This window comes from Carica papaya, chromosome 8, assembly GCF_054855325.1.
Source record: "Carica papaya isolate Zhongbai chromosome 8, ASM5485532v1, whole genome shotgun sequence".
Classification (NCBI taxonomy): Eukaryota; Viridiplantae; Streptophyta; class Magnoliopsida; order Brassicales; family Caricaceae; genus Carica; species Carica papaya.
This window is the reverse complement of record NC_142316.1, coordinates 5,001-28,262: the sequence shown is the minus strand read 5'-3', so window position 1 is coordinate 28,262 and position 23,262 is coordinate 5,001. Positions and strand designations below refer to the sequence as shown.

The window sequence follows — 23,262 nt, the reverse complement described above, 5'->3', positions numbered from 1 at the left end:
ATGAATATATATGTGTGTGTATATATATATATATATTGACAATGTATTGCATGAGGATCTGGAACTGATATAATTTAAGCTAATCAGGCCCCTGGTTAGCCACGAATTATATTCTTTAATGATTTTTTTTTTTTTGTCTAATTGTTCTGAAATTTTACAAAATACAATGGAAATCTCTACTTTAACACCATAATATAACTTATAATTAATTCCAATACAATTATTACATTGTTTCCTATAATTTCTTAAAATGATAACACGCATAAAATTGAATATATAAATTATTTAATTAATTGTTTATATCAATATTAAATTAATTACTTAAATACGTTATTATCTCACTCAATGTATCGATATTGACATGGGGGCTAAAATGAGAGCATTGATCTTTAATTTTTTTTTTTTTTTTTTTTTATTTGGTTCGATCAAATAAAATTTATACTTTATTTTCAACATTAATTAATTAAATTAAACCGGCTCGTGGGAAAGTGAAGTTGCGGGAGCCAAACCTGCAGGGCGGCGAGAATGGAGATGGAACAACTGCTAAGCATGGGGTTCCCAAGCGAACTGGCGGCAAAAGCCCTGACTGCCACCGGCGGTAATTCCACCCTCGAAGCGGCCGACTGGATTCTCTCCCGCCCCAAATCACCATCCACATCATCTGACATTCATGCCACCACCACCACCACCGACGGCGACTCATTCCCTTTCCAGCCAAAACTTGATCGATTCTTCCTCCCGCAATCGAAACCCTCGATTTCCAGTTCATTTGCTGCTGATAATCAAGACGCTGATGCTACACCATCCTATAAACGTCCCAAGTTGGAGCCAATAGATAACAAAAGCTCTGGACCCTTGTCGGAGCGAATGCGCCCTGTGACCATCTACGACGTCGTTGGACAGGATCACCTTCTCTCCCCCAATTCTCTTCTCCGCTCTGCAATTGATTGCAACCGCTTCCCTTCCCTAGTCTTCTGGGGTCCCCCTGGCACAGGTAAGACCTCTATCGCAAGATCTATTCTCCATTCCTCTAAACACCCGTTTCTCTATCGATTCGTTTCCTTGTCTGCGATTACTTCCGGCGTCAAGGATGTTAGAGATGCTGTGGAAGATGCTAGAAAATTAAGACTTAAAACCAACAAGGTCACCGTGTTGTTCGTCGATGAGGTTCATCGCTTTAGCAAATCGCAGCAAGATTCTTTCTTGCCAGTAATTGACGATTGCAGCATTATATTCATGGGTGCCACCACGGAGAACCCTTCGTTCCATTTGATAACTCCCTTGTTATCTAGGTGTCGTGTTCTCGTGCTTAATCCTTTGAAACCCCATCACGTTGAGTCTCTATTGAAGCGTGCTATTAACGACTTGGACAAGGGATTGATAAAGAGTGTAGGGATGAGGGTTGATGTCAATGAAGATGCCATTCAATTTTTGGCTGCCAACTGTGATGGCGATGCACGAATTGCATTGAATGCATTGGAAGTTTCTGCTACCACAGCAGCGTCCAGAGTACTTGGCAATCATGGTAGTTTGAATTTGGAGAATGAGGGAAATGGGTCTGCTTCACTAGTGGCAACTGCTACTCTGGATGATGCCAAGGAGGCCCTTCAGTGTAAGCATCTATCCTATGACAAAGCTGGAGAAGAACATTACAATTTGATCAGTGCTCTTCACAAGTCTATGAGAGGAAGTGATGCTGATGCAGCTATATATTGGCTGGTTAGAATGTTAGAAGGTGGCGAGCAGCCTCTTTACATAGCGAGGCGACTAATAAGATTTGCTAGTGAGGATGTTGGCCTGGCTGACCCTTTAGCTCTGAACCAGGCTGTTGCTTGCTTCCAAGCTTGCCATTTCTTGGGCATGCCTGAATGCAACGTGATTCTTGCTCAATGTGTGGCCTATTTGGCTTTGGCTCCTAAATCTGTCTCTGTGTATCGAGCCATTGAAGCTGCACAGAAGGTGGTCAGGGAATCTGTTGGACAGAATGAAGGGGTACCGCTCCATCTGAGAAATGCTTCAACCAAGCTAATGCAGGATCTTGGATATGGGAAAGGCTATATTTACCCACCTGATAATCCTTCATCGCAGAGCTATCTGCCACCCTCACTTCAAGGGTATAAATTCCTCGATTGGCCATGTTTTAATCCTCACCACCATCAAGAAGCTAGTTAGTTACCCTTGGAAATTTTTGGTAAAAATCCGCTAGTTAACACCTTATAAACCCAGGCCTTTTTTGTTACATGCTATTTTGTAATTGGTTATCGGAAGAAAGCTTCTTTGTTTTTTTTTTTTTCCAAAGAAGGAAATAGATTTAGCAACTTGGTATATATCTGAGCCTGTCTTTCTTTAGGAAATTTCATCTGCAATTTGTGAAAAAACATTATGCATTTAGGTTATAAATTAAATCAAAATGCTAAGAACTGGTTAAACTAGAATAATTGTAATTATCTTCTTCTTCAACACTAATTGTTTAAGATAATTATGAAGTTTTAAGGAATTATTATGCTGATTCAGTTAAAAAAATTTTCAAAACCGATTGGACTGACAAAATCCTCATAATCAAGCTGAAAAGTTTTAGTTTCAAATTAATTTCTCTTTCTTACACCTTATACAATTAAATTTATATATTAATAACAGTATAACATTAAATACATTTTTATATTTTTTATAATTTTATCATATATATATATGTTAATTTAATATATATATGCATACACATAGATGTACATGCATATATAATTATATTAGATATATCAACTATATGTCCAGCCTAGAGCCACTTGAAAATGGACAAAATAATTTTTGCTGCAAGTTTTTTAAGACATTATTATTATCTACTGTATGATAAGATGATGGAGAATGAACACAATAATAAATACTGTATAGAGGTTCAGTTTTTTAAGATATTATCTCTAAGATTGAAAGATAGGGATTACAGAATCTAAATAAAATAATTCATCTCTACTTCTTTTTGCGCACCTGTAAAAATGGTCCCTGCAACATGGCCTCTACTTCTCCAACTCAATCCCACTCTTTTTGCTGTCGGTAATCTGCACATGCTGAACAAGTAAAGACACAAACAAATCCTCTCTCCTTCCCTCTACCAATCTCGTTGTTTTCTACTAATGCAATCTTCACTTGGGAAAAAATCGAACACAGTTTCATGTGCTTATGTGGCTTTGAAATTGACCGTGAACCAAATATCGAAGAGCCTCTTTGGAAGCCCGACAGGCAGAATCAAGCGAACTTATTTGCATTAGACTTTAATCAAATTGTTAACTGAACTTCTCTTTTGGGTCTTTAAGGTGCTTACAGTGGTAGGATCGCGCTTTTGACCTCAATGGAGCCAATCTTCGCTATTACATTTGTTATAAACATGAAACATCATATGGGAGAGTGTTAGAGATCTGTTTTTTAAGAGGGTGTTAATCCAGAAGGTACAATTAACTACACCTTTGAATGAAAAATTTAAATGTTTTCTTTGTTTTCTTTATTCGTTGCTGTTGTTGCTTCGTAAAATTTGTCGTTGTCGCTTTTTGATTCAAAATTATTTGGGGTAGACATCAAGAGAGTAGTTAAACAAATCATCAAAAGTAAGTTTTCTTATAACTTAACTTTTCCAAACCTTTAATTTGTTGTTAATGAGAGTTTAAATATGTTAGGAAATATCATAATAACCTTGATTTGCATTAATTTTTTTTTTAATTTGATCCTTAAAAAAACCTTCAAATTAAGTTTCATGAACACCCTATTTTACCTAATAGTGAAAAGGAAAATAATATTGATTCCCCCAAATTGACTATAGGTTGAGGGGAACAAAATTGAATTATGATCATTCTTGATGATGATACTTGCAGTGAAAAGAAAATAATGAGCTTGAGCCTTCATAATAATTGAATGTCATTCACTGAATTGCTAACTTCGTAAAAAATTAATGAATTGACGTATATTTGTTAAAAACTTTCAAAGTAGTTAATTTTCTTTAGAATTTTTGTTTTTTAAGAAATTTCAAACTAGTAATTTGTTTTACATAAAATAAAGAAAAATTATATTATGCGTGTAGCATGGACATAAGAGCTGTTCGTTGTTTTTCGTATGACTTTTTGTGGTTGTTTGGCTGCCTGGAAAAGGATAAGGAAACGGTAGAAACAGGAATGAGAAAGGCTTATGATCTTGTTAATTTCTCTAATTTAGTTTAGTTAACAAGGTTTCAGCCATAATCCCCATATTCATTAAGGGAAGCAATTATTTCTTGTGTTGTCTTTTGTAACTTTGCCCTCTATATGTCTAAATATATATGCTTAAGAGGGTGAATATTTATTCCCCTCTGAACTTAGAATTTTTTTATCATGCTTCTTTAAAATCGTATGTGGTCTTTTTTGTAGATATCTCTGTTGACACTTTCGGTTTGTTTTGCTTGATTGTTACAGAGAGGAAAGTTATTCTCTTTGCGCGTGTCCCGTTCTCTTCTCCAATTCTCGTCTTAAACTGTCCCTTCCATCGAAACCTCTGCACCTCTGCTACTGTAAAGAAATGAATTACACTATCTTATATTTCCAGAAACGCCTGCTCACCTCAATTCTAGACCCTGATAATCATAGTCTCTGTCGCGTTCTTTTATCATCAATCATGGTTCGTTGTTCCCGGTAACTCCTCTGCCAAGTGGCATCCACCACTACCTAATGTTCACCTCCCTGTGCTCCGCCTAACTTTAGCCCGAACTCAAATTTCTCGGACTTCTTTGCAATCTCCAAACTCCTCATGAACCCTGTTACTTCCTCGGGTGCGGCCCTCGTGTTGGCTTTGGACTGGACCGGGATAAAATCGGATCCTGGTTTTGCTGCAGGCTATATTCGATTGTTCTCCCAACTTGTTCTACGCACTGTTTCTCTGGGCAGAGAGGAAACCCGGCTTTCACTTCACTGCAACTCTATTCAATTCCATTATCAATGTTCTCGCTAAGGCCAGGGAGTTTGGTTTTGCATGGTCCCTAATTCTTGATCGGACTTATAAGAAAGAGGGACCTACTTTGATTTCTGGGGAGACGTTTGCCATTCTAATTAGACGGTATCCACGTGCAGGTATGGTACCTGGCTTGCGAGTTTAGTATTTTGTTATGCTCCAGTGAATTCGTTTGATTTTTTCTGTGCTTCAATCTTGAAGTTACAAGGAACCAATTTGCACAATGTGCAGACTTTTTAAAGTAGAATGACTTGAATTTGTAACCAATATGGGTTAGGTCTGTGATTTTCATTGGGGAATTATATGCACATTCTTCTTTTCAAGTGCGTGGTGTCTTCATGACTTGAAAATTTTCTCGTTTCTGTAGAGTAAATAAGGATCTTGGATTATGATTAGGTTTGTTACTTCCATTTACGGCTTAGTGTTTTCTGGCTTTATGATCCCTATTCTGTCGTGAGTTCCTGCTGGGATGATCCCATCAGCCATTCAAACATTTGAATTTGCTAGTAGTTTTGACTCAATTGGTAAATCGGATTCAAAAATCTGTTTGTTTGAGATTTTGTTGGATTCCCTTTATAAAGAAGGACATGTTAAGGTAGCCTCGGAATACTTCAACAGGAAAAAGGAATTAGAGGAAAATTGGGTTCCTTCAATTCGGGTTTATAATATTTTATTAAATGGATGGTTTCGGTCAAGGAAACTCAAATAGGCAGAGAAATTCTGGTTGAAAATGAAAGAGGAGAATGTGAGAGCAACTGTTGTCATTTATGGCACCCTTGTAGAAGGGTACTGTCAGATCTGCCGTGTTGAGGTGGCAATAAAATTTGTGAATGAAATGAGAAGAGGGGGAATTGTGCCAAATGCTATAATTTATAATCCCATTATCGATGCCATAGGGGAGGCTGGTAGGTTTAAAGAAGCATTAGATATGATGGAAGCTTTTCTACTGTGTGAATCTGGCCCAACTATTTCCACTTACAATTCTTTGGTGAAAGGTTTTTGTAAGGCAGGAGATCTTGTCAGTGTTAGCAAGATCATTAAGACGATGATTAGGATCTTTTCAAAATTTAGGAAAACCGAGGAGGGGATGAACATATATACTAAGTTGCTTGAAGCTGGGTACGGCCCCGATAGACTTACTTATCATCTCCTGTTGAAGATGTTTTATCAAGATGAGAGATTGAACTTGGCTGTGCAAGTCAGCAAGGAAATGAGAGCTAGGGGATGTGATCTGGACTTGGCCACTAGCACCATGTTGATTCATCTGCTTTGCAAAATGAATAGATTTGAAGAGGCTTTTGCGGAGTTCAAAGACATGATAAGAAAGGGTATAGTTCCTCAGTATCTTACTTTTCATATAATGAAAGATAAGTTAAGGAAAAAAGGAATGACTGACATGGCACATAAATCATGTCATGTGATGTCTTCTGTCCCTCATTCAAACAAGATGCCCAACACATACAGTGAAGACATAAATGTATCACGTGCAAGGAGAAGATCCATATTACGGAAAGCTGAAGCCATTTCTGATATACTAAAGACTTTTAAAGATCGAAGAGAACTTATTAAGCATGGAACTTCATCTGAAAAAGCTCTAGGGAGCGTTAACCGGTTAATAGAGTATATCAAGGGAAAAGTTAAGGAGACGTAAAATCACTTATAGTTAAAACAAAGTCCATCCCCAGCATTTTTGTCTCTTAGGGGAAGGGGATGTGGAACAGAAAGCACTTAGGATGTACTTTTCAGTACTCACATTTAATAATTTGGAGCCGATCGTGGACTGCACGGAGAAAGAAGTATAAGACATGAGTCAGAAGTACTAGAGGGTTGAGGATTGATATTTAAGAATCTGATATGGAGATGTAGTTTCTTCACCAGTTATTTTAAGTTGCTTGAAGATGGTTTTGCAAACCCAATTGGTGGATGTGGCTTCTATGCAGGTAAATTGTGAATTCTATGGTTCTTAAAAAGAAAAAGAATCTTAACCTTAACATAAAACGTGTTTATATTTCTTTTTTGAAAAAAATAGAAAATAAAATGTGTTTATATTTTATTTAGTACTCTTCATTAACATTAGCATTAATCACTATCTTTATCTCTTTAAAATTCAAAAGTTATGATCAAAATGATAGGTAAAGCTTTAGGGTTGTTTGTATACTATATTAAATGAGAAATAAAGTTAATTAAGTGAGGGATATTTAAACAATTTTATAGAGTATTACTATATTCTGTTAGAACATGGGCTTTTTTGTTTTTCTATAAGAAAGAAGCGTAAATTGTTAATTTAGTGAGTTCAGATTATCTAAACATTGGTGCAGACTGGAAAGGCAGAAGCGGAGAGAAAGAATGCAAGCAAGAGCTAGGAGAGGCAATGAGAGAGGGGAAGAAAAAGAAAAGGGAATTTTCTTCTGGTGGGTGAGTGAAGTCAGTTCCTCCTTTTTCTGGCTAATTAGGTTACTTTTATTGAAGCAAATTTTTAGGGTTCTGAGTTTTTAAAGGGTTGTACAGAGTATGTTTGTTCGCAGCTCTTTCCTGCACTGATTCTTGGCACCCATTTATCATTGATATCAGGAAGAAGTATAATTTTTCTAGTGTAGTGGTCTTTTTCTAGGGCAATTTTCTTCTTATTGGTTCAAGGAATAAGTGTCTTAATGAAGATTGATGTCGTTATTGTGGTTCTTTATGACAACAAATTTTTCCAGATTTTGTCGGGTTTTCTCTTTCGAGGATTGTTAAGCTATTTGGTTGACCTTGTTTAGATGGCTGAGAAGTGTTTCAATTGGGATTTATGCTTTTATCTGGACATGAATAAATGGTCTAAAATTTTCTTGAGAGAGATGGATAGGTTCTTGCTTATCAAAGTAGTGGCTTAAAGCTTGGGACTCTTAAATCTATTAATGAATCTTTAACAAGAGGTGCTGTTTATATTTCTTTGATGGTCACATATTGCCTTGGAGGAAGCAAAGTGAAGCCAATAAGCAGTTATTGATTGTGACTTTTTCTCTTTAACCCTCATTGGAAGTTCCTTTTCCTGATACAAACAATTTATTTTTCACTGCCAACCTAAATTCTTACTCCTTTAATTCCTTCTCCTTCTCCTTACAAATTACCTTTGCTTATGTAATCTGTTTTTTACTGTTAACCCTTTTTTCTTACTCCTTTTTCTCATCATTCTTTTGTACTAACTTGTTTGATTCCCTTTCCTTTTCCTGAAATCTTCTATTCATGCATACTTGATGCAGGGATAGCTCTCCGCTGTAACTATAGCTTCTTTCATTGGATATATATTAATATTAACCTATGTCAAATGCTATGATCTTTCGAATGCCTGCTGTTTGCTATAATGTCACATTTGGAGATCTTCAGGAGGCTTTTGCTGCTGTGGAGAGGACAAAGTATGTTTTATTAGGAACTGATATAGATGAAGCCCTTGCATATGGTTTATAAAGAGAAATTCAGAGAAGAAGTTCATGGGGAAAAGAGTATAATTCCTATCCATCGGTTGTAATGGAAAAGAGCAATATTTAGATACTCGTTACATGCCAGCCCAGAAATCAGCCTAGCTTGGACCGGTGGTGTCTGTCTTAAGGGTATGTTTATTTCACATTTGTCTTAAGGGTAGCCTAGCTTTATCATACACATTTATTTTAAGCATTTTAATTAGTACATTGGATTCTTCTAGGGCTGAATCTCATTTCGTTCAATATGAGATGTAGACGCTCATGGCCTTGTTTACAACACTGTATTGAATTTTTATTTTCTAAATTTATTATATTTATATACAAAATGTGTATAGTTATAGAAATTAAAAAGAAGCTTTTGGACACCATAGAGATGTTACTAGTTCAAAAGCAACTTTTTATTCTTTTGAAATTCACGTTATATCATTTTGCAAATCTTTTCTTTTCTTTTACTTCCAACAAATAGATATGTTTTGTTTAATAAACGTTATATATAATTAGGCTTTAAGTTTAAGATTTAACGTTTAGAACTTAAAGGTTTAGGGTTTAGAGTTAAGAGTTTAAGTTTTATATGTTATGTTCAAGAAACACATGAGGTTCTGACACCAGTATACTATGTGTTTTTTACTGATATTAACGAGGAGAATGTTGTAAGACTCCTACACGGTCTGTGATTATAGTCAGTTTTTTTTATTGTGTTCACATATTTTTTATTTGGTGTGCTGTTAATTAGCGACATGTTGGTTACAATCAACTTTTTGCTAAGTGATCAGTTTTACCTCAACTTTTGTCTTATATGTTCATAAATTTTACTTGTAAAACGAGATATACCGTTTAGAGCTCAAGGTTTTGAGCTAACAAATTGGTTGGGAATGCAGGAATGATGGATGCTGGGCTATCACTTATTGATTTATTATATTATGCAGACAAATGCCAAAGCTGATAGTTTTTCTTACTTCGTTAGGTTGTTGAGTGACTTTATGGATCATTTTTATCAATAACTGGATAATAGTTCAAGGAGAATCCTTTCTAGTCTTTCACGTATATCAGAGTTATTGATGACAAATGATAAGGAATTATGACGGCATCTTGAATTCACATCTAGGGTAAACTAACTGAAATGGAACTTAGAATCTTTCTATGTCTTTATCAATTGTTTTATTACAAACGGACAATAATATATTGTTTCTGACTATATTTTAAAGTGAGAAAGGAACTTATAATGGGTTTCTAATGAGCAGGTGAAGGCAGAGTATGAAACAAAATAATTTTAAGTCAATGAGAGACAGGAACGAGAATAGTTGAGGAAGAACTTGATATTAATAAGTCAAACCTTCAAGGAAGATTTTGATTCCTTATAATTCTACGTTAGAAAGAGATGTAGATAAAACAGGCTTGGAGATCATATTGGACCAACTTTTGATGCAACTCGTGGCTTTGTAGAAGTCTTTCCTGAGTACTACAAAAACACATTTCACATTTTTTCAACTCGTGAAGAACTATTCTTTTAGATGTCTTCCAAAAATTGTGATTTCTACTCATAATTTTTAATGTCGTTAAAGTGTTTTCGAGCAGTCTCAAACCAATGTTATTGTTCATAGAAAAATGTAGTTGTTATTTAGAAGACATAATTATTGGTGGAGAGATATGGGGCCTCTAGGAATAGTGGACAAAGTCTAGTTTCACAATGTAGCTTGGATTTGCAATTTAAACGTAATGGATATTTTGTCAGTTTAATTTTTGTAATTTACTGTTTTTTTTAAATTTTAAATAAGATCATTAGCTTTTAAGCTATCATCTTTTAATTTTTTAGTTTTTCTTTAATTTTTATTTTTTGGTCTTGAATGTGCGTGTAATTGTATTTAAAAAACTGATATGTGTTTGAAATAAACTGAAAAAATTTATGTAAAATACCAAGAGGTGAAATCAGTAATTGTCATAAAAATAAATCATACAGTTTGAATTACAATAAGGAAAAACCACAGGACTGAAATTGAACTTCCTCCCTAAACAGACATGGTCTCTGCCCTCAATTCTTCTATACATCACCCATTGTTGTTTATTTCCTTCCAAAACATAGCTAGAAGAATCTTCAGATTTACTCTTGCAGATTTTAGTGGTTTTATTTTACTAATTCTTCATAACCTGCTATGGGACCTTTTTAGAGTGTGGGCAAATAATGAAGAGCAATTCTTAGGAAATTCTTCAGATATGCTGTTAAAAATTTTAGTGTGACAGACTTACGATTGTGGGAAAATAGGAAAGTGTTTAACATGCCTTCAGTTCAATTGACTTAAGTTTATTAATTTCTTTTATTCCATTACCGAATTTTAACAAGTTCTTTTGGATGAGGTGCTAGAAGTGAAGGACAAGAGAGAAATTTTTAAAAAAAGAAATACAAAATACTGCTGAATGCCATTTCATCATAAAATAGATGCTATATATGTTAATTGTGGAGTTTATTTATCAAGAGTAATCTTACTTATGGCAGTAGGAAATTTTAACTTTGAAGTGCAATAAATATTTGTTCTTCATCTATATGTCTGCAATGTTGCTTGTATCTGCATGGATGTAGAGGAATATAACTTCCAAGGCTTGAAAAACTGAGACCTATGGTTGATGCCATTCCATAGATTGTTATATGTAAGTTGTTAATGGCAGTGACCCACACATACCCATAATGGAGGTCATTATTTCCCTTTGCAGTTTAACGTGTTATAGATTTCGTATGCTCCCTTCCCTGATTACATTCATCTTGTGACTACTCGACCTATTGAATCATCCCACCGCTCAAATCTATTTTAGAGCTTTCCGACATTTCAGAGATTTTTTCCTTGCAGGATGCTTATATTCTTTTAGGTTGAAACAAAGCAGTCCCACAGCTTGCTTAGCCATGAGATGATCTTGTAGCTATTTCTTGATCTGTGATTTTGGCGGTCTGGTACTTTGTATATGTTTTACAGAATTATTTACTTTTGGCTTGTAATTGGATATAAAACAAGGAAAAAGACATACAATTTGCATGTTGGAGATCCTAATAAAATGTAAAGTTTCTATGTTAACTATTATTATCAAGTTTTCTTTGTTATGCTTGTATGATTGTTCTGGTTGGTACATTGGCTGCATTTAAAGATGTAGTCGCCATGTAAATTTTCCTATTGCAGTGAATTTGGATGACCTCTTTTATTTAAAAGTTTTTGTGGTTTCTTTTCGCAGGCAGCGGGTTTCCATGGTTGCAAGACAATTCAATGCATTATGACACTACTGCTGGAGATGGACGGAAGCAATTCCTATTGTACTCGGTCTTTCCTGCACAATCAGCAGAAGTTTTCTCTGTACAAGACCGTTTTGAATTTATTTGTGCAGGTCCTCTCATCGAAAAATTGGGCCTCATCCAGGAAAAGATCTCAGAATCTGTTGACAAGTGGTTAGCATGTCCTGCATCTTTATAGATTATTTCAGCTCAATGAATTGTACCTTACAGTTCCTCAGAAGGCCTGATTTTATCACTACTATATACCAGTATTCTTATGGTGTGAAGACGACAAAGTACGTAAGCACTGAAAAAGCGAGCCACGTGTGACGACCTCTGGGCTGAGAGCAGAATCCGTTACGAGAGGAAGGAAGAGGCATGAAGGCATGGCTGTAGAAGGGGCTTTGGTTTAGGGAAAGGAGAAAAGAGGGAGGCGATTATAAAGGGTTAAAGAGGCTACAAATAGAGGCGGTTAGAGGAAGAAGACATGGTATTTTAAAGGGGCCAAGGGAGCGGGAAAGAGGAAAAGGAGAGTAATAAAGAAAGAAAGAAAGAAAAAAAGAAAGGAGGGAGAGGCCGAGAGTATAAACGGAGAGTGTGCGTTGGAAAGAAAGAAAGAGAGAAAAATTGGAGGTGAAGGTATCCTCATAATTATAATATGTAATGAATTTCTTTCCCTTCAAAGCACTGAGATCTATTTGTTGATCTCTTGAAGGCATTGGTGCACTGGGCAAGTACTCTTTCGATAATTGTTTAAAGTACATACTTGGTTTGTCCACGGCGCCCTTTTATTAGTTTGAACTCATAAATAGAATTTCCTACTTAGCCCAAAAGAAAGGAAATCATAAAATGTCAGTTATAGTCTTACAGCAGAATGATGCCTAAAAATTATGAACGGTCTCTCCTTTCACCATTTGAAAGATTAAAATTTAGTTCAGATCCATGTTATGCATACTTGTGCACAAGCATACGTAGATTAGATGCGCACATGTACACATATGCGAGATGAGTGTACACTGATTTTTTCAAAAAATAAAAATAAAAGAGAAAAACTATGGAGATTCACATTGTCACATTCTCCAACTGTATACTACATTATATTGAAAAAATCAAACATTTTCCATTTACAAAACCCAACTCCCTGAAAGTCAAATTGCACACTTCAAACAATCATGGACTAGGTCAAACCTAGTCATATAAATCCTATTTTTTGGAGTACAGGTTTCAAATAATTTTAAAAAGTAAATGTTTATGGAAATTAGATACTGTCAGTTATTCAATCACTTTGTAATGAATTAAATGTTGATTAGAAGAAAAGTCACCATTTTTATTTCTCAGAGTTTATAAGAAATTTCATAGTTATATATTAAGCTGTCAAGTTCAGAATTTCTTAAAAATTCTGAACAAATTCTAAAACAGGTTAGCACTATCAGGTATATGTTGGTTGCTCAATGTCTCCCTATTTGCCAAATGTTTAACCTGAATGCGAGATGAGAGACTTTGTATCAAAAAATAATGTTCAACTGCTGCAGATATTTATGTAAGGATGGAGTACAACATCTCGAAAAATTGAGGCTGTGAAGCAGATATAAATAAAGATGTCAAAGAGGGAATTGCAAAATGTTAGAGCTCTAAACCTATCGACCAATCAATACATCTCACATCTTTATCTCCAAAAAAAAAAAAAATTCCTAGTTGTTATAAATTTATGGGTGTTCAATCTAAATTGTTACTTCCATAAGTGAAGACCTTAGGCATAAATCTCTTCATGCTTGAATGAAGTGAATGTCCTTTTCTGTTATGAAGTGAGGATTTATTTAGTTATATTTGTTGGCTTTTTAGTTCCCTCCTATGTGAAAAAATACAAATCTTTTTTGAACTCACTTATTTTTTATTCATTAGGACTATTAAGACTTTTATAATATATCACTTTAACGTTAAGAAATAATATAAAAATAAATTTTCAGTCACAAAAAAAAAAAATAGAACAAGAAGAGAATTTTTGCTGAAAAAATTACATCCAATATATTTCGGTTCTTCCTACGATCAGACGGTCACCTTTATTTTGATCAAGCTGAAATTTGATGGGTATTTAAAAAACTAATTATTCTTCATTCTCGACGATGGAGATCGATTTTGAACAGTTGAATTTTTGGTATTTTCAGTTCAAAGTTACTGTTTACATTTTTCTTCTCTGCACTGACTAATTTGATTTTCTTTGACGATCGGACGATCATTTGTCCAAATTCTTTCCAGTTGAAAGTGGCAGCCATTTATTGACTTCAATTGTTGGTACAGTGGGATATTTAGACCCAGAGTGAGTTCAGCATTTCACAAAATATGATATACGTACACACACACACACTTGTATATATAATTATTAATTAAAAGAATGGGGTAGGAACTATTCAACTGGGAGGTTAACGGAGAAAAGTGATGTATACAGCTTTGGTGTGGTTCTATTGGAATTAATTACAGGACAGCTTGCAGTGATACAAACCCATGAAAACACAAACATAATAAAATGGGTGAGTTTGTTTCTGGAGAAAGGAGATATCAGAAGGATAATTGATCCGAGACTGGAAGAGAATTATGAAATGAATTCAGTGTGGAAAGCTTTGGAGATAGCCATGTCATGTGTACCTTCAACTTCAATCCAGAGGCCACCTATAAACCATGTTGTGATTGAGTTGAAGGAGTGTTTGAAGACTGAAATGTCTCGTGACATTACATCATCTACCTCTTTTGATATCACCCCTCTTAATCTCGGTGCTGAAATTGGTCATCAGGCTCGGTAGACATAAATTTAATATATATATATATATACGTACATATAAATATGTATGCACAGGACACCTTCTCTTGTATGTTTCTCCATATGCATGGCGGCTCAAACGTGTTCAAGGACTACTGATGTGTTGGAAGAATCAATAACTATGAGCTTTTCTAACTCATTTCTTGGATTAAATAGTTAACACAATTATATATATATATATATATACATACTATAAATACTATTAGGGTGTTAGGGTTTAGAGTTTTAGAGTTTTAGGGTTTATAGTTTTAGGATTTAAGATTTTGGGTTTTGAGTTTTGGATTTTGGATTTAGAGTTTAGGGTTTAGTCGAGTTTGAGTTAGTGGAAAAAAGATGGCAGGTCGAGGTGGTTTGATTTGGTTGTAATCTTTCAATATTCATATGAAATTAACTTGTTATATATGTCAATTTATTAAAATAAATATGATATATTTATATTGTTAAATATAGTATGTTATATTAATAAAAATAAGTACATTATATACTAAATTAAATAATAATATAATATTATATATATTAATAAATAAATTTTAATTTTATTTAGTATAAATATTTATATTAATATTAATGTAATAAAATGGATGATTTGGAATTAGATTTGATAATCCGCAAACTTGGTATCATCCAAATAAATTAACAAAAAATTAAAATTCAAACTTGTCAAAAGTTTAGGATGAATTAGAGATTTTTCTTCTTAAAGTAAGTTTATATACAGTAAAATCAACCATAAATTTATTATGTTGTTATCTTATATTTAATATATGTGACTAATTAGATTCAATAATTTAGTTAGGAATAGATTGAATAATCAATATAATTAATTAATAATATCTATTTATTCGGTTAAAAAAATTTAAAATCAACGTAACTAACCAAATCCTTATAACTAAATTGAAAATTCTGAGTTCCAAATTAATTTTTCTTTCTCTCACCTTATATAATTAAAATTTATACATTAACAACAATATGACACTAAATATATTTTTCTATTTTTCTAATTTTATTATATACATTAATTTAATATATATATATATATATATATATATATATATATATATAAAAGTGTATTTTACCATTGAGAATATGTGGTTGATATTTCTACAATTGATTTGAAGATATAATTTCTTTGTCTGTTTTCTTATAAGGAAAGAACAAGAAAATATTATTTGAGGTGCTCATAAGGGCAAATTACACTTCTCTGTCTCCTCTGCAAATAACAAAGCTGCACGAATTTAGAATTTTTGTATCATCTCTTTCTTCTTTCTCTCCATACTTTTTTTTTTTTTTAATTTAGAAATTTATCAATAATAATAGTATAATACTCTCTCTTTTAATATCTTTTTACTGACTTATGGTTCATCTGCTAGAATTTTCAATAAGTTTATTCGAGGAAAACTATTTGGGACTGTGAATCAACAACGACAAATTTTGATCCGCCAAAACCAAAATCGGTGACTGTCAAGCTAGTCAGCAAAAATGTTGTAGTTGAAACCCCAAATTTTGATCCGCCAAAATCAGTTGCGAGGAAAAGTCTCAACAAAAGGCATGGAAATTTTACTTGTTTTTAATTTTTCTTGTAGGCCCATATTATTTTGCTACTTGCTGGATTTTGTTCAAGATAGTTCGATCATTTTTTGGGGGGCTGAGGGGGGAGGACTTCAGAACAATTGCCTTTCTATGCATGGTAATTTAACAGAGTGTAGATTCTGATTATCTTGCAGGAACGCCTGTCATGACAAAGGTTCTGATCTTAGGCGGAAAAGCCAGCCACTCAGCATGTAAATTCTGATTATTTTATTATTTTTCTTAACCATCTGTTTATATGTATGGAGAAGAAGAATCTGTGTATCAGATGATGATTCCAGCATTATCAACTGAATGTTTCTGGTTGTGGATGCTGGGTCAATGCATATAACATTTAATTGATAATGACAAAATTCATCTGGTCGTTCTTTTTTTTTTGGTAATTTTTTTTGCTGATTGTTCCCAGTTTTCCCTAATTATTTTAGCAATCATAGGTGAATTTCACAATATGATTTGTTAAAAATTATATTCAAAAAAATTGAAAATATTTAAACAATTAAGCAGGAAAAATTAAAATTTATGAACTCTGTATCTCTATCTTCCTCTGAGGGAAGACTTGTAGGCACGAGGAAGATTGAATTTTAAAAGAAAAAAGGCGGTGGGAAGAAGAGAATATAACGGTTCAATTCATAATTTGATTTTAACCAAATGAAAATGAACCCGGATCTGATGTAACAATTAAATGAAATGAAATGAAATTAAATTGCTATTACATCTACAATTTCAAATTATTTAATTTATTTTAAACTGTTATGAGATAATCGGCCAAAAAAAAGATTCTAATTTGAACCTTTAAAAACCCTCAACACTTTCTTCTTTCAAAATATCCAGAACCTGGTAGAGAAGAGAAAGTAAGGGAGAAGAGAAGCAGAGTAGAAATATATCAGCTGGAAGAAGAAGAAGAAGATTCATAAGCACATAAGGGGTTCCTCCATTCTGTTTCTTTTTTCCATTTCTAAAGAGAGAAAGAGAGAACATAGAAATGGGTTTTTTCATTCTCCTCTCGTTTCTGTTTCTTCTTTCAGTTTCTAGAGAGACAGAGAGAGAACCTAGAAATGGATTCTCTTCATTCTCTTCTCGATTCTGTTTCTTCTTTCAGTTTCTTGATAGAGGAACAGAAAAAACCTAAAAATGGGTTCTAAGACCGGCAAATAAGGAACCCCTTACTTCTCTTCTCGGCTATGTTTTCTTTTACAATATTTATTGAAACCTGCAAGCCATGTAGAGAGAGAGAGAGAGAGAGAGAGAGAGAGAGAGAGAGAGAGAGAAGCATAAAAGAACAGAGACAGGTTAGTGTTCAAAAATTACTATTCTCCCACAAGCAACCACAGAAAATCTTCATATGATTAGGTTATGACTCTCATCTTTTCCAGAACAATTTCTTCTTGTTTCTGTATTTTCTGATGCTTATAAAGAAAAATTATGTTTTCTTCTTTTTGTGTGATAGGTCTTTTCTTGATTAAAATAGCAGCATTTTTAATTATTCATGACTTGAAGAGATTTTTTTATCTTACTTTTTCAAGTCAATGAAGGGTTCATCGGAGTATCTGTACAAAATCAGTTTGGGTTATAAACAATCTCGTCTTAGAGAAATTTTTGCTCAATGTTGTTCCATAATAATGGTACTTATGAGGGGAGTAATTGTAATGCTCAGCTTTTTACAAACAGTAGCCATTTGTATGTATAGACTGTATATATTTACGGTGGTAGTTTTCTTGAAGAGAGAAGAGAAGACAGAGGGAAATAAAATATATATTTTTTTAGAAAAGAAGTGTAGTCACCATTAAGCAGTGAATGGTGTATAGAAAAAACTGCAATAAACCTTGCTTTTACTCTCTCTCTCTCTGTATATATATTTTCAATGCATCTGACATTTTCTCATGCACCAGGAAAAACTGACCCATAAATGAAAAGACTCACTTCTCTTATCCGTTGCCGGCCAAAATTGCAATCTGATAATTTGAAATGCCATCTTCTCTTAATTTTTTCTCAAAAATCGTGCCACTTTCTACTTAAACTTCGGCTACATTTATAGCTGAAATCATTGACAAACTCGTACGTTAATAATTTTTTGAAAAATAAAGAATATATGTATAAACAGAATACAACTGGCAAACCCTGACAGATGACAATAAGCCTCCTGTTTGGAGAACATTTATAGCATTTGACAATTTCTCCAGTACCTGGCTTGGGAAAGAGGAAGAGCTGACACTCATTAAAAAAAGAGAAAAGAAGAAAAGACTCTCTTCTCTCTTCCGTCCCCCTCCAAAATTCTCTTCTCTTTATTCTTTTTTCTAAAAAATCACGCCACTGTCTACTTGACTTTGGCTCCATTTATAGTTGAAATCATTTACCAACTTGAACACACCATCTTCTTTTCTTCACTGGGCTCATCATCTCGAACACACCATCGTCTGCCTCCTTCCTCATCTGCTCACTGCCACCGGCAAAGGGTAAAGAAAATCTAACCCCCTTGCCTCTTTCACTCTCTCTTCTCTGATTCATTCACCTCCAAGCCTCTGATAATTTGATATAATGGAAGAACATCTCTGCCGGGCCCCCGACCATTTATCTTGAATAATCTTGACGCTGTAAACTTCCACCATTAAAACCTTCACTTTTACACCCGATGATGTCAATCCCTTTTCTCAACATCCTTCGCTTTTCAAATAAATTGTTCCCATCGAAACTTCAATTCAAAGGTTTCTGTTTTTCTTTGTCTTCTCAGTTCTTGTTTTGTTGTTTCTTATATTTATTGGCTTATTATTATTATTATTATTTTTAAATTTCTTTTTGTGTTGTTAGGTGTTTAGAAGGGGAACGGTGAGATGGTTGTGGCGACAAGCATTACGCGTACCTTGACCACATAAAGAATGGAACTTAGCCAAAGAAAATGGACTAAATGACAGCATTCCATATTCAGAAGGGAGTCATGATCAGCTATTACAAATGGTGGTTGAACTGAAACTTCAGAATGAGGTGTCGAAGTCTCAGTTTAATGGATTGAAAAATCTTCAAGCAGAACATACTAGGGCTCTCCCAAAAAGTGTGGCAGGTGGGGAGGAAAGAGGTGACTCTGTGGAGGTGAAAGATCTCCTTGGAAAGGGAGAATCTTTGAGTAGGGAGCTTTAGGAAGAAAAACAAATACGAACTGCAGTAGAGAAGGCTCTGAAGCATCTTCGAGAGGCACACTGGGAGGCAGATGCTAAAGTCCAGGAACTATCTACCAAACTTGCTGAAGGTTTGATGCCCAACAATTTAATAGTGAAATGTTACTTTCTTTTGATATGCAATGGAGGATTTACTTTATGCTAATAATGATGCATCGTCCTCAAATAAAACTTAATTTGACAATCATGGCTGGCATTGGATGTTTGAGGACTTTTAGTATTGTCACTTCCCTAAAAGGACCATCACTTAGTTTACCTTTCTTGACCACAGTTTATTTCCTCCGAACATATGACGTTCATCAGGAAGTATTTACTCTCTCTCATCTGAATATGATGATGTTCTTTGTGTAGCTCAACATAAATTGGATCAAGATGATCTTGAGGCCCGATTTCATGAAGTGAACGAAGCAGCTGAACGAGCATAATCTCAACAGTCCACTCTGCAGCAAGAGTTGGAGCGCCCACGGCAGCAAGCAAATGAAGCATTGAAAGCAATGGATGCAGAGAGGCAGCACTAGAACCTGGGTTGATGCTTTCACTGCTATGATTTCCATGTCTTAGTCATGCTCTGATAAAGCTGTTTCAATATTCTCTTCTAGAATGTGATCTTTTCTATTATATGCTTTTTTTTTTTGAAAAAAAATATTTGCTTTGGTATTTTAGTCATACCATTTTCATACAGACTCCGGGACAACATTGAAGAACTGCGTCTCACTGCAACCTAAAGAACATGCTCTCGAGGCATTACAGCAGTCACTTTTGGAGAAGGAACAGGTATTAGATAGTTATGCTCATTCAGATGCTAATTTGCTATAGCATTATTAGTTTTTTATAATTACAGGACTTGAATGAGACCATTCATTCAAAGTTAAGCTGTTGGATTACGCTAACCCTGTATGTCATCTTGCATGTGTTTATGCATATGAGTAACTCTGGCATTTATCATTTTATTTGTGGTCGTTGAGCAGATGATTAGACTTTCATTTTTTAACTTTCGAAAAAAGTTGAAATTTAATGTTCTTTTGAAAGATGAAAATTGAATCTTTTGTCTGCTTGTATGTGTTTATTCATGCATGTATTTTTTCATACATTTTTACTTTTTAAAAAAACTCAAATCCGTCTTACAACTACAAACAACTCTAACATACAGTTGAAAATGATTATATTCCTGTACATGATGAAAGTTGTATTGCTGTGGCATCTTTTCTTGATAGTTTCCTACTTGTTTCACTTTATGTTTCTTCAAATTTATGCACCTACTTTTTCAAATTGTTTTTCAAATCCATCTTACAACCTCAAACAACTCTAAGATACAGTAGAAACATATTCCCGTAAACGATGAAAGTTGAATTGTTGTGGCATCTTTTCTTGATATTTACCTACTGGATTCATTTTATGTTTGTCAAAATTTATTCTTCCAATTGTTATTGTTACTAATAACATATATAGATTTACTATGTACATCATGTGGCTGTGAAGAATGTCTAAGGTGTTGCCATCATGTTATGGTGTTCACATTTCAGGTTTTGGAAGACATGCGAGGTTTATTGCAAGCTGCAGTTGCTGAAATATCTGCTAAACATCAAAAGGTAATCCAGCACTAACATGATGCGATTTGGTTCTTAAAAGAATTGATCTTCCTCCCACCCCATATTGCAAGATTGATGATTTACCTATTTCTTTGATTGATTTTATGCGGTGTCATCAAAGAACATAATAGGATAACCATTTAATACAAACAATCATGTAATACATAATTATTTAATTAATCTAATATAATTACCTAAATAATCTTATGTTATTTATAATTATGTTGACTAGCAATTGACTATCAATTGTTCTCTTGGTGATCTTGCTTTTTGGTCCTCAAATTATAGTTGAAGTAAACTGTAAAATATGTGGTTTATTATTAATCTTTTTGATATGATTTCCGTATCTTATTGATTTGTTTTCCAATATTTTTGTGTGGCTCTAGGATAAAGGTCAACTCCCCTCGAAATTTTTTTTAGTTGGTAGTAACTTTTGGAGTTTCAATCATATGTGTTTATGCACTTTTTTTCCTTGAATCTTTTTTATTATTCTGAAATATATTTTATTCTTATATTTTCGGATAAAACTTCAGTTATTTCATGTTATTTTTATCTTCTTCTTTATATGCTATAAATTTCAACTACTTTTGAAGGAAATAAAATATCAGCAGTAGGTAATGCTCAGCTTTTTACAAACAGTACATTTGTATGTATAGATTGTATATATTTACAGCGGTAATTTTCTTGAAGAGAGAAGAGAAGACAAATAGAAGGAAATAACAAAAGTGGTTACCATCAAGCAGTGAATGGTGTATAGAAAACACTGCAATAAACCTTGCTTTTACTCTCTCTCTAGATATATTTAATGCATCTGACAGTTTCTCATCCACTAGGAAAAATCGACGCATAAAAGAACAAGAAAAAAAAGGACGAAAAAGCTCTCTTCTGTTGCCCCCAAAATTGAAATCTCTAATAATTTGAAATGCCATCTTCTCTTTATTTTTTCTCAAAAATCGTGCCACTTTCCACTTAGACTTCGGCTACATTTATAGCTGAAATCATTGCAAACCTGAACACAACATCTTCTTTTCCTCACGCTGCTCTTCATCTCGAACACGCCATCTTTCTGCCTTCCGCCTCACCCTAGAGATGTGAAGAAAATCTATCTCCTCCATCATTTCATCTTTCTGCCTTCCGCCTCACCCTAGAGATGTGAAGAAAATCTATCTCCTCCATCATTTCACTTTCTCCTCTTACCGTTTCCCACCAAGCCCCAACATGAAATCTGATAATTTGAAACACCAAAAAGAATAACTCCCCGCCCCCTGGCCATTTTTCTTCAATGATCTTGACAATCTAAACTTCCACTGTTAAGTTTTTCATTTTCTACACCCGACGATGCCAATCGCTTTTCTCAACATCCTTCGCTCTTCTCCGCTTGGTTCCCCTCAAAACTTCAGGTCAAAGGTTTTTACATTTTCTTCATCTTCTCGTTATCTCTCAATGGCTTGTTCTGTGTTTCTTATATTTATAAACTTATTATTATTTTTAAAACATTTCTTTGTGTCGTTTGGTTGCCAAGGGGATTTGATGGGTCAATTTGAACTGGAGAAGATGGGGAACGGTGATGCAGTTCTGGAAACAAGGTTACGCGTACCTTGCCTGCGACAGTTACGCTCGAGAGCGGGCCTGATAACATCAAGGAAACTTGGGGGGAGTTGGAGCTCAATCCTCCATTTTCTCATGAGATATCAGGTGCACCTCATTATGCATGTAGAGTTGACTGTTGATTTTTCTTTTTTGTTTTTGTTCTTGCAAAATATCTCCTTTTTGGTATGTGGGTATGTGATCATAATTTTAATTTGTTTCAAACCGGCAAGAAGTGATTCATTTTATTTTGCAGTTAAAAGCAGGCTTTAGTTTTCCATAAATGTGAAATGAGTAGCTAAAAATATTTTTTTGAATGAAAAATTTTTTAAAATGCGGTGCAGGAGAGAAATAGTAGTTTTAATGAGGATACTACTAATTTTATATTAATAAATTAATAAGTGAAATTTTAAAATAAAATATAATATTAACTTATTTTTTGTACTTTTATATTTATGATAAATTGTTAAAACAATATTTATTTAGATTTAAATAATTATAATAATTTATTTATTTTTAACATTTTATCATTTTATTATTAATTTTATAAAATATTAATTAAATATATTAGAATAGTGCATAGTAAAAATATTTGTATAGTAAGTTTTGGTAAATAATTTACCTTCAATTTAGTTTACTAAAAATTATTTTAAAATGACACCAAATAAGTCCTTCGTTCCCTTCCATAAAATAGAATGTGTCCGTGTATGCCCTAAAAGAACATAATTAGGATGATCATGTAAACACTAAGAAACAAACAATCATGTGTTAGGGGTGCAGACGTTTAGGGTTTAGGGTTTAGGGTTTAGGGTTTAGGGGTTAGGGGTTAGGGTTTAGGGTT

At 34.0% G+C, this 23,262-nt stretch overlaps 2 protein-coding genes and 1 long non-coding RNA gene across 11 annotated transcripts; all 3 read left to right on the top strand.

Moving 5' to 3' along the window:
* The first annotated feature begins 459 nt into the window (after positions 1-459).
* Positions 460-2,327, top strand: LOC110825893 (AAA-type ATPase family protein). Its single transcript, XM_022056434.2, has one exon. The coding sequence runs from the start codon at positions 526-528 to the stop codon at positions 2,170-2,172; it is 1,647 nt and encodes a 548-aa protein (XP_021912126.1). The 5' UTR covers positions 460-525; the 3' UTR covers positions 2,173-2,327.
* A 1,722-nt stretch (positions 2,328-4,049) lies between these two features.
* On the top strand, positions 4,050-12,454 carry LOC110825889 (putative pentatricopeptide repeat-containing protein At5g36300). Of its 4 annotated transcripts, none has more exons than XM_088209054.1 (4): positions 4,050-6,902; positions 7,281-7,377; positions 8,329-8,552; positions 11,640-12,454. In XM_088209054.1, exon 1 carries the CDS (start codon positions 5,693-5,695, stop codon positions 6,611-6,613), a length of 921 nt encoding a protein of 306 aa, XP_088065180.1. In that variant the 5' UTR covers positions 4,050-5,692; the 3' UTR covers positions 6,614-6,902; positions 7,281-7,377; positions 8,329-8,552; positions 11,640-12,454. The 4 variants fall into 4 exon arrangements, 2 of the variants coding, with proteins under 2 accessions (XP_088065180.1, XP_088065181.1); XR_015813850.1 differs by having other exon boundaries at positions 4,053-5,081; positions 8,205-8,552; XR_015813851.1 differs by having other exon boundaries at positions 4,055-5,081.
* Positions 12,455-15,591: 3,137 nt separating this feature from the next.
* On the top strand, positions 15,592-22,705 carry LOC110825327 (uncharacterized). Of its 6 annotated transcripts, none has more exons than XR_015814072.1 (7): positions 15,592-15,734; positions 15,859-16,034; positions 16,213-17,425; positions 18,881-19,316; positions 19,597-20,019; positions 20,769-20,834; positions 22,357-22,705. It is a non-coding gene; the product is annotated as an uncharacterized LOC110825327 (long non-coding RNA). The 6 variants fall into 6 exon arrangements; XR_015814070.1 differs by adding an exon at positions 21,668-22,234 and having other exon boundaries at positions 15,604-16,034; XR_015814069.1 differs by adding an exon at positions 21,668-22,241 and having other exon boundaries at positions 15,604-16,034.
* The last annotated feature ends 557 nt before the right edge of the window (positions 22,706-23,262 follow it).